Raw genomic sequence first — 12,372 nt, 5'->3', positions numbered from 1 at the left:
TTAAAATGTTAATATAAACCGCTAGTTAACTATTGTCAGCCCTGATTAGTTAATGTTGTGGAAACCAATGTGGTTTTAAAAATTTTTATAGGTTACTGTTTTCATTTTGTGTATAACGTTCCGATTACGTTGTTAAAATAAGTATTATTAATTAATAACAACATAAAAAATGTAGTACATACATTGAACACGTTAAAAATTTGAATAAACTCTATAAACTTTATGGTGAATATAGTTTCACGTGTGTAACCTTAAAAATATGGATTCGAGGTATGATATAGGAAACGGTAAAAACGCCGTTCAAAAATTCCGAATAAAAATTAAACCCATTCCTATTGTATTCAACAATAAAAACGGACCACCGAACCCTAAAAAGATAAAATTGAACAACGAGAATGGTAACTCTACGTCTACTAACGGCTTCACCGCCAGACCGAAATTGAGTATACAAGATCAAAAAAGAAGCTTATCTGTATTTGATAAAAGAAATAAGTTACTAGAACTCATAAAAAGACATAAAACGTTGATAATTTTGGGTGAAACGGGTAGTGGTAAAACGACACAAATTCCACAGTATATTTTGTCGGCTAGACTTCAAGATAATGGGAAAATAGCCATATCCCAACCAAGAAGAGTGGCTGCAATAAGTGTCGCCACTAGAGTAGCCCAGGAATATGGACATGGGGTAAATATCAGCTTTGTTTTTTTCATTTTACAAATATATTATCATATACAAGTTTATAATTAATTCTAGGTATTAAAATATTAGTTTTACTAGTTGAATTAGCGAAAAAGTCAATTTATTTCGACAGTATAATCTTTAAAATGATAAATAATTGTCCTCCTATTGTTTCCATAGCTTCTAATCATCATGACAAGTTGTTTAAATTGTATCACCATTTCTTTGCTTTAAATAGATTTTTAATTTTTTTTATTGTAAATCACCGTCTAATATATGTTTGCTCGTGGAATCAGTTTCTTTAAACTATATTGAAATAAATACACAGGATATGTCTGGAAAGTAAAGTGTCAAGGTCTGATTTTGAAAACTTTTATTAGTTTGTCAATATTCTTTGAAATGTGCCCTTCCTGCATCAATACACTTTTGCTATCGAGTTTTTTATGTGGTATAAGCTTCTTGGAAGGGTATATTCTCGTTGAAACGACTGTAATGTTGTCCAAGGTCCAAAAATGTTGGTTAGATTTAAAAATCTATCATTAGTTTGTCAATATTCTTTGAAATACGATCCTTCTGTATCAATACACCATGATATCAAGATTTTTATGTGATATAAGCTTCTTGGAAGGTGATGTTCTCGTCGAAACGTTCCAATGTTGTCCAGGGTCTCCAAATATTGTTATTTCAACATTCTTTTGAGCTACGGTTTCCAAAAATTCTGGATTTTCAATCTGACGTTGTTTTAATCTTGTCCAGGTGGATTGAATTTTCTCGCACATCTCCAAACATCTACTTTCACCTGTCATACTGGTGTTTTGAGATATTTTATGTTACCAAGACCCTACTGTACCAAAAAATCAATTTCCGTAGAATCATTTAGATCAAAAAAGTGTTTTTTCACTTACAGATGTCGGTAGGTGATGTTGTTGGATATTCTGTAAGATTTGAAGACTGTACTTCGACTAAAACGAAAATAAAATTTTTGACTGATGGTATGCTTCTTAGGGAAGCGATCTACGATAGACTTCTCATGGAATATACGGTTGTTATACTTGATGAGGCTCACGAAAGAACCATACATACCGACGTTTTGTTTGGTATTGTTAAAAGGGCCCAGAAAATTAGGGAAGATAGGAATTTACCACCGTTAAAGGTACTATATTTTAATTTATTTGGTTATTTTTATCTACAATTATTCTTAAAAATCATTCAAACGATCTGAATCAGTAGATAATAGTTTTGGATTTTTTTATTTATTAAAAAAAAATTTGTATTATTAGAAATTTAGGTTATATTTATACAATTAGGAAAAATTTAGGAATAATCTACATTTAAACAAGAAATTTCATATTTTAGACGATTATTTATAGTTTTTGTATACACTTTGGGTTATTATTAAAATAATTTTGTTTTTTTCCTCAAAAAAATTCGTTGAAGCACCTTTCCGGTGCATAGTCACCTTGTGTTATATTGGGTTCATTTTCCTTTTCCGGATACTAAAAGTGATTTATCTATCAGATATATCAAATCAAAATAATATCTGGTATTTCGAGACAGGTGGAATTGTTAAAAGCTCCATTTTCATCCCCGATTTCCCTCCAAATTTGTAGATCAAAATCAATTGTCGAAACAAAAAAAATTGAAATAATAGTGGGACGAAACGTTTTGTTAAACGAAGGGAATAAAAATGAAAGGGAAAATAATTGACGGGTGATATAAGGTTGAAAAATTGAAGGGGGTGAGGTTTTAAGGGGAGAAAATTTGTTTATCTTGATTTATGGTACAACTACAAGTTGTATGGAAAAAAGTTGTAGGTAATAAAAAGATCTACAACTTTTGTATCTACACTTTTTTTACACAACCTCAAAATTTAAGTAAAAAATTCAAATAATTTTATTTTCAATTCGATTTTCGATGTTATATAGCAAATATGACAGTTTATAGTGCCCCTTTAGTGCTTTTAAATGTTCATTCGAGTTTGAAAATTCTATAACTTTGTTTTTTATTTCAATTTACAATAATATGTTGGAAATTTTTTCACGTTTAGAACCAAAACAACTTTCTTATTCAGGTTTTTTTACGTGACCTCAAAATTTAGGTAAAATATTCAAATAACTGGGTTGTTTTATTTTTATTTCGAGTTTTGAAGATATATAGCAAATTTGACCATTTTGAGTGCCCATTTAGTACATTTAGGTGATTATATTTGTTGAATTGACTTGAAAAATACTTTACCTTAGTTTCAACTTCGATTTTCGAAGTTATACAGCAAATCTGACCGTTTTTGGTTCCCTTTTTGAACTTTTTAATGTTCATTTGAGTTTAAAAATACTATAACTTTGTTTTTATTTCAATTTTCAAAAATATGTTCACGTTAAGAGCCAAAACAACTTTCGAATTTACACTTTTTTTACATAACTTCAAAATTTAAGTAAAAAATCGAAATAATCGAGTTGTTTGTTAGGTCCAACACCTGTTTGATTTCCACACAGGTGTATTAAGTCGAAAAAATTCCTATTTAATTACAGATATTGATAATGTCCGCTACTATGGATGTAGATCATTTTTCCCGTTATTTCAATAATTGCCAAGCTGTTTACCTGGAAGGTAGAACCTTTCCGGTGAATATCTACTACACAATTAAACCGTACGATGATTATCAAACTAGTTGCGTATCGACTTTTTTCAAAATTCACAAGGAAGCTCCACCTGAGCACGACGTCTTAATTTTTCTAACCGGTCAGGAAGAAATCGAATCTTGCGCCCACAAAATAAGATTGTTATCCAAAGATCCGGATGTCGAGGGCCCGTCCGTTAGAGTATTTACTCTATACGCGGCCCAACCCAGTTCACAACAAATGAACATTTTCCAAAATTCGCCCCCCAATACGAGAAAAGTTGTGATCAGTACAAACATAGCCGAAACCAGTATCACCATACCCGGTATTAAATACGTCATCGATAGCGGTATGGTAAAAGCAAGGTAATAAGGTAACCGTTTAATACGCATTCGTTTTAAACGTCACGTTTCAGATCTTTCCATCCGTCTACAGGGTTGGAATTACTCAAAGTACAAAAGATATCACACGAACAAGCTTGGCAAAGGGCCGGTAGGGCTGGTAGGGATTCCGAGGGGTACTGTTACAGATTGTATACTAGATCCCAGTTCGAGTTGATGAGGAAAACGACTGTTCCCGAAATACAGAGGGCCAATTTGGGAAGTGTCGTTCTACAGCTTCTGGCCCTTGGGATCCATGCGAATCATTTCGATTTTATGGATAAACCTCCGAAAGAGGCTGTAACGGCAGCTTTTGATCAATTGAAATTATTGGGGGCCGTTGAGGATATTGATACTATTAATTTAACGCAATGGGGAAAGAGAATGTCCAAATTTCCTTTAGATCCTAGGTGAGTTTGATCTATAACATAATTAGAGTAGATTGAAAATTCAGTTTACGAAATAGATTTTTGTTGTTACATATATTGTTTTTAGTGCCTTTTTTACACTTTCAGATGATTTCAATTGTTTATTTGATTTTAAAAATATTAAATCTTTGTTTATATTTAGATTTGACCATTTTTGGTGCCCCTTTTGTACTTTTAAACGTTCCCGGTTGTTCATATGACCCCCAAAAAACAAAAACTTTGTTATTATACGAATTTCCAAAAATATATTGGAATTTTAATCATTTTTAGTGCCTTTTTTACACTTTCAGATGATTTTAATTGTTTATTTGATTTTAAAAATATTAAATCTTTGTTTATATTTAGATTTGACCATTTTTGGTGCCCCTTTTGTAATTTTAAAGGTTCCCGGTTGTTCATTTGACCCCCAAAAAACAAAAACTTTGAGTTTCGAAGACATATTTGAAATTTACCCAGGTTTAGACCAATTTCTACATCTATAGATGACCATAGCTGTAAAATTGACTTAAAAAATACTGTAACTTTGTTTTCACTTTGATATTTTTCTATTATTCATTGATTTTTTTATTTTTACTTTGTTTTAATGTAGATTTTCCAAAATTCTTCTTGCATCTCAAAAATACGGATGCGTGGAAGAAGCCCTCACAATAGTATCCCTTTTAAGCGCAGAATCGATCTTAATTAATCCCGTATCGAAAATTATAGAAGCCCAAGAGGTTAGGCAAAAATTTTGTTCGGGATACGGAGATTTACTCACCCTGTTGAACATCTACAGAGATTTCAATACCATCGGACAAAACAAAAGGTATTTGAATTGTCGATTCTTCAATTTACTAATTTCGTATAATTTTTTTGAAAAAAAAATCACGTATATTTAATATTTTTACGTATTTTGGTATTTTGATTGTTTGTATTTTTTTTTTAATTCGAATTTGATACAGGAGAAGTTGGTGCCACGAAAATTTCATCAATATGCGGAATATTCTCCACGTCCGCGAAATTAGAGTTCAATTAGAACAATTGTACAAAAAATTCGATTTAGGAACGATTTCGTCTTGCGGGGGAGATTTGAATAAACTGAGAAAGTGTCTTACGACCGGTCTATTCATGAACGTCGCCGAGCTTGTCAAACATCACCAATATGTGACTGTGAGTTCACTTTACAAATCAAACTATCAAATTTTGATTGATAATTTCGTAATTTGTTTCACTTAGTTGGATAAGAAGCAATCGGTACAATTCCACCCGAGTTCGACTCTACACAGGCAACAACCCCATCTGGTACTATTTACCGAAGTAGTACAAACTAACAAATGCTATTTAAGGGGATTAACTACAATAGAACCCGATTGGTTACAAGAAATAGCACCCGATTATATGAAAACTCATACTCTCAGGTTCAATAATAGATGAAACTTTTTCGTCTTACCCTTGTATATATATATTTTTTATCGTTAACTGTGATGCTATTTGTTATCGGACGACATTCTAAACAGAATATTGTAAAATAAATCTGAAAATATATTTTTAAGTACATTTTGTTTTTATTATTTAACCTATAAAACTTGTATAATTCGATGTACATTCGAATTACTCGAATCGATATTTTTTGGTAATGAAGCGAGGTTCACAATATAATGATGTGAAGAAAGCTAAAAAATATTTATAAAAATAAGAAGAGGTGAGGTAAGTGAAATAGTGAAAATCGTGTAATTATTGAATTATTATCATGATTATTAATCTAAACTTACTAGAATTAATTTTGAAAAACTAAAATTATTTGATTTTTTTATTAAATCTTTAGCTTTCAATTTGAAATTGAATGGATCATTTCAAATTTTCGTCTGGTGTCTTTGTATTCGAATATCGTTTGTTTCAATTGGCATTGTATTTCAAATTTTTAATATTTTTTTAGTGTTATCAGATATTCCATTTAAATAGTTTTATTTTTATAAACTTCCAAAACGGACAAGAGAGTCATCTGATGAGCAATAGCGAAAATTACAAAACAATGTAAACGGATATTGAATATTACCGTGTACGTTAAAAGTTTTTTTATTTTTTTATACGAGATCTATAGATGATACTCCATACACATTTTTGCTATCGATTTTTAGCGACGGCGGCGCCATCTCTGTACGGAAGCGTTTACTGACCTTATTTCAATATTAATTTCGTACGTCGCGACCCTTTTGTCTTTTTTGTCCCTAACAAAAATACTGAATGAAGATGGCGTCTGTTATTTTCATCTAGATCAAGGTAGTATCGCAATGTGGAAACATATTTTTTTTAATTAGAAAAACAAATAGAACATCCAAAACCGAAGAACATACTCTTCGAACGATGGAAGGATGTCGGAATATCCAATAGAGCCCTTTCTTATTGAATGGATCGATATCGAAAAAGTTTGTTCAAAAAAATATTAGATGTCACTGAGGCTCATATTTTGAAAATATCTCGAACGTACGAAAAATAAAATTTTTAAAAATTGAAAATAACGTTTTTTGAAATATTTTGAAGTTTATATGAAAACCGTTAATAAATAAAATAACACTCTGTAGCATATATTGTACGTTAAAGGAAAATAAATTTACCTAACTGACTTTCTTAATAAAATACAGTATCATCATAGTCGATTAAATTGTAATTATTTTCTATTTTGTATACAGGGTGACCGGAAACTCGAAAATGATTTTTTTTTTGTTATTTATTGAGTGAGCAGAACTTTAATCAGTTGTTGTTGGTTTTTGTACTTTTGGGAATTCTAGGAATATTTTATTGACATTAATACACTCACAGATTTTAATTATTGAAGAAAAATAGATTGAATTTATTTTTGAATAACTTTTTTAACATTCAGAAAGTTTTAACAAACATCCAATTAAACTTACAAAACAATGTTTTCGAAATCTTTAGGGACCTTTTGAAATATAAAGTTAAATTTGAATATTTTATTTGTTGTTAATCTCGATAGAATGGATCATGTTCTGATAGAATTTCGTGTAAAAATTAGGGAAATGGAATGAAATATGTAATCGAAATATACAGGAAAAAACAGTGTGAAAAAAATTATATCTTTCCTTTGTGGACAAAGATATGTGAGTACAAATCATTTTACGTATCAGATTAACTCCCTAACTCTAAATCATAAACTTCAATAATATTTGTATAGTTAATCAAATTACCTATAATTTTACCATCTTTAAACATTATTATTGAAGTAATGAACGCTCTGTATAATTAGTATCCAAGCAAGATTTATACTCAAAGATCGTACAATACAATCACTGATTAGTAATTTTAGCCCATAGGTGTATGTTCAGAAAAACAATGGTTATTCTATAAGAAATTGTTATGGTGTAGGTAGATTGTTTAGAATTTAATGTTTTTAATGGTTTACTACTATGGAGTCTGGTGTGTTTATATTAGAAATCTTTCGTTTATATTATATTCTGTTATTGACCATTATTAGATCCTTTTTTTTGTTGAAAGTATCCTTGGGTTGATATTCATATTTGAAAAACATTTTAATATGTTTGTGGAATAGTTTGTTTACTTTAAATCGAGGGTTTAATACGGATAACGAAAAATTACTGTGCAGCCCCTTCTTGGATGCCTTTGTATTTGTTCCAAGAATTGTTTGTTTCGAATATATTTTTTTTTGATATTTATGAGATTACATTCAACAAAATTCTTAGAGAGATAAGGACCACCCTACACTACGAGAAATTTTAAAATTATTATTTTAGATACATACTGCCTTAGCTATATACATAGATGCCTTTGTTTTTGTTGAAAGAATTTCTTATTTACTTCACATTTCGAATTTATTTTTGATATTCATGAGAAAAATAACGTTCAATAGAATATTTTCTGATATGGTTTATGTGATTTGGGGATGAGGACCACCCTACATTATGGGAAGTTTTAAAATCACAGAATTCTCGATATCAAGATAACAAAAAAAATGTTTTGATTTGGTTTTTATACATACGCAGCTAATTTTTTGGAACTTGAAATAAATTTCAGTAACATTGTTTTAAATTCTACGATCCTTAATTAATATATAAAATTTTCATGTACCTGTAATCACTAATGAAAGTACTAATTCGAAAAACGAAGGTATATCGTAAAACATTAAAAGTATACAGATTCCCAAAAGGAAATTGCTATTATTTGCTGCCCATAACCTCTACTTATATAGCCATTTAATAAAAAGTTAGTGTGAATTGTAATATTTAAATATATGCCATATTTTATTGTATGTATTACATCTATTATCACTAATTATTTAAAACTTTCTTAGAAATATTATTAAAAATATATCTTGCTTTATTTATTTTATCTTTGAAAACACTAATTTATTAAATATGGAAATTATATAACAAAATATGTAATATTCAAATACTTATTATTTAATAAATCAAAACTTTACATCTTCTCAGTTCATTGACCCCTTTCGAATTCGTTGAGAATGTCTAGACTTGTTTTTGACTTGCGCACTTTAAATATGACGTCACAAGCTTTAAACAATGCATTTAATTATTTAGATAATGAAACTTTGACAGTATTACAAATTCGGGCAGACATATTTGATGCTAAATTTTTTATTCCTTAAATTTCGTGTAATTTTGTTTTCGATTGTGAAGTGAAAACTATTTTCTTATTGATATAGGTAAGATATAATTCTCTTTATGTAAAAATTAACGAAATACGTCCAATTAAAGTTTCCAGGAAAATGAACGAATTCAGTGTATTACATTTTATGGAATGCTAAGGTTTTATGTTTTTTTTAATATTTTCAATGTAATTAAAATTAAGCATTTTCTTCAGATAATTTGAAATTGTTTGAATCATAAATTTACTTATAAACATTAAACAAACGATAATCTAAAATATAGCATCAAAAAGTTCGTTTATCCTTGTTTGTCTGGACAGCATGTCGGCCATCTTTGTAGGTCGACGCAATTATTGTTCACGTCAAATCTTTTCAACTGTAATGTGTTTTTTCATATAAAAATTATATAGATATTAAACAATACGTATATAAAAGTATCTAATTCTGAATTTACAACTTTTTTGTGGTTACACAAGCTTCAAAATATGTGATGATATAATGTCATCGCCTCATCTTTGTTGGAAGAATTTCTTATTTACTTCACATTTCGAATTTATTTTTGATATTCATGAGAAAAATAACGTTCAATAGAATATTTTCTGATATGGTTTACGTAATTTGGGGATGAGGACCACCCTACATTATGGGAAGTTTTAAAATCACAGAATTCTCGATATCAAGATAACAAAAATGTTTTGATTTGGTCTTTATACACATGCAACTAATTTTTTGGAAACATCGTTTCAAATTCTACGATCCTTAATTTATATAAAAATTTTCATGTACCTGTAATCACCAATGAAAGTACTAATTCGAAAAACGAAGGTATATCGTAAAACATTAAAAGTATACAGATTCCCAAAAGGAAATTGCTATTATTTGCTGCCCATAACCTCTACTTATATAGCCATTTAATAATATTAAGTTATTGTGAATTGTAATAATTAAATCTATGCCATGTTTTATTGTATGTAGTATATCTATTATCACTAATTATTCAAAACTTTCTTAGACATATTATTAAAAATTTATATTTCTCTTTGAAAACACTATTTTATTCAATATGGAAATTATATAACAAAATATGTAATATTTAATTACTTATTATTTAATAAATCAAAACTTTTACATCTTCTCAGTTCATTGACCCCTTTCGAATTCGTTGAGAATGTCTAGACTTGTTTTTGACTTGCGCACTTTAAATGTGACGTCACAAGCTTTAAACAATGCATTTAATTATTTAGATAATGAAACTTTGACAGTATTACAAATTCGGGCAGACATATTTGATGCTAAATTTTCTATTCGTAAAATTTCGTGTAATTTTGTTTTTGATTATAAAGTGAAAACTATTTTTTCATTGATATAGGTAAGATATAATTCTCTTTATGTAAAAATTAACGAAATACGTCCAATTAAAGTTTGCAGCAAAATGAACGATTTCAGTGTATTACATTTTATGAAATGCTAAGGTTTTATTATTATTTTATTAATATTTTCAAAGTAATTAAAATTAAACATATTCTTCAGATAATTTGAAATTGTTTGAATCATTAATTTACTTATAAACATTAAACAAACGATAATCTAAAATATAGCATCAAATAGTTCGTTGACCCTTGTCTGTCTAGACAGCATGTCGGCCATCTTTGTAGGTTGACGCAATTATTGTTCACGTCAAATCTTTTCAACTGTATTGTGTTTTTTCAAATAAAAATATATATAGATATTAATATTAAAACACCTTATTTCGATTATAGTACAAAATAGTTATTATTAGATAAATAAAATACAGAGATACCGGATTTGTTCAATAACGACAAAAAAATCTTTCGATTTCTAGTTTTAAAAATGTGACTGATGTTGTAAATTTTTAATGGAAACTTTGGAAATTTTCAGTATATCGTTAGAAAATAGTTTTTATTTTAAAATTTTCGTGAAACGGATTGATGTTCGTGTTCGTGGCGTGTTTATAACAATCCGATAAAGAATTTTCCGTATTTTAATGCAATATTGTGTTGTGAAAATTATGGATAAACGGAAAATTCTTAACTACCAAGATGGTGATTCCTCATTTGTGAACTGGTGAGTGATTTTTTGTCTTAATCATTTGATTTTAAATTTACTACCTAAAATATTTCTTGTCATTTGGTCTCAGATTATGGAGTGAAAACTATTTTCTTTTATATATCGGTAATATGCCGCCATTCTGTTGGAACTTTGAATTTTCAGGCGCATTAAACTGGGGATCTTTTAATAAAATAAACTTAATCTAATCGTTTTTCACATATTTTTTTTTATTGATAGATATTCAATACATATTTAGCTAAAGGGTTGTTACTAAACTAATAATTGAGTTTTCTGTTTCATAGAAAACTTTCCAAGTGGAGGTTTCAAATATTTTTTTTTCGAATAGAAAAAAATTTGAGCTAATGAAGTTATCAAGAATGTTTTTCAGGTGACTGATTTGCATTTTGAAAACTGTTCAGTCAAAACTTTCAATATTCACTTTTCAATTATTTAATTTCTTGTGTGAGCTTCTCAGGGTACAATAATTCGTAGGTAGGTAGAAGATAGTCTTTAGGGTTGATATTTCAATATCTTCCGAGGGATTGTTATTCTATTTTTAAAATTTTATGTTTATTTTATGGTCCAAATGTAATAATTATGATTGATATTTTGATAAATTGTTGAACCTTCTCAGACCCTTCCTTTATCCTTCCAAGAATTTTATCTTCGAAAACCAACCACCCTTTTTTGTTTATTATTATAAGCAAACTGATATACCTCTTCTAGATGTTTCCTTTTAATATTCATGTATCCAAAATTTAGCACTTGATAAAGACTTTATTTATTACTGCGTAGAAAATGAAATAGAAATTTTGAAACTTGAAATAAATTCTACACTGTCTAAATTCTACGTTCTTTCTTTACTTAATAAACATTTTCATGTACCTACCTGTAATCACTAATGATATTACTAATTCGAACAACGAAGACGTAGGAAAATTGAAAGTATATATGTACCTATCTAGTGTCCTAAAAGAAAATTCAAATTTTTTGCTACTCATACTTAGATTATCAATAAATTTAATGAACATTTGTTTTGTTTGGGAGATTAAGGATACTTTAGACTATTTATTGGTGATACTTGGCGTTTTCTTATTTTACAATAGAGTTTTCAAATAATCAAGTTTTTCTTGGACAATTTCAATTTCCAATTAATTATATCACTTTAATTATTTGGATTGGAACAACATTTCCAATATGTAAAAGGGTATTTTCTCAAATTTCGCAAAACAATACTGTATATTTTTATTTGGCAAATAGGAAGTCCCGAAAGTAATTGAACATAACAAATATATGATGATTTTTTTAGACGAAATGTTCTATTTGTTCAAATTTTCAACTCGACATGAAAAGTGTGAGTCAGTTTTGTGTTTTGCTAAAATGTTTTATTTTATTGTTTCAAGTACTTCTAATCTACACTATATTAATAATAAAATACAGGAGATGATTGTTTGTATAAAAATAAGATGGATTTTAGTGATGAAGTAAAGCACCCGGAAAATAGTAACTTTTAGTTTCTTTATTATCAAATTTGTATTTATGTTTCTCTCGGAATCTATAGTTTCGAAAAGAAAAGAAA

The 12,372-nt window shown here is 28.6% G+C and overlaps 1 protein-coding gene across 1 annotated transcript; it reads left to right on the top strand.

Annotated features, from left to right (window-relative positions):
- The first annotated feature begins 27 nt into the window (after positions 1–27).
- On the top strand, positions 28–5,641 carry LOC130446742 (ATP-dependent RNA helicase DHX33). The gene is made up of 7 exons (XM_056783155.1): positions 28–685; positions 1,587–1,832; positions 3,208–3,662; positions 3,713–4,087; positions 4,695–4,910; positions 5,047–5,254; positions 5,321–5,641. The coding sequence occupies exons 1-7, from the start codon at positions 260–262 to the stop codon at positions 5,516–5,518; spliced, it is 2,124 nt and encodes a 707-aa protein (XP_056639133.1). The 5' UTR covers positions 28–259; the 3' UTR covers positions 5,519–5,641.
- Positions 5,642–12,372: the final 6,731 nt, after the last annotated feature.

This window comes from Diorhabda sublineata, chromosome 7, assembly GCF_026230105.1.
Source record: "Diorhabda sublineata isolate icDioSubl1.1 chromosome 7, icDioSubl1.1, whole genome shotgun sequence".
NCBI classification, from domain to species: Eukaryota; Metazoa; Arthropoda; class Insecta; order Coleoptera; family Chrysomelidae; genus Diorhabda; species Diorhabda sublineata.
Note: the sequence above shows the minus strand (reverse complement) of the source record. Positions and strands in the feature narration are given on the sequence as shown.

What these genes read in the sequence shown, in the direction of transcription:
- LOC130446742 (XM_056783155.1), top strand. Translation starts at nt 260, where the DNA reads ATGGATTCGAGGTATGATATAGGAAACGGTAAAAACGCCGTTCAAAAA. An exon ending in AGCGGTATGGTAAAAGCAAG is followed by an intron (nt 3,663 to 3,712) that starts GTAATAAGGTAA and finishes GTCACGTTTCAG; the next exon opens with ATCTTTCCATCCGTCTACAG. An exon ending in AAATTTCCTTTAGATCCTAG is followed by an intron (nt 4,088 to 4,694) that starts GTGAGTTTGATC and finishes GTTTTAATGTAG; the next exon opens with ATTTTCCAAAATTCTTCTTG.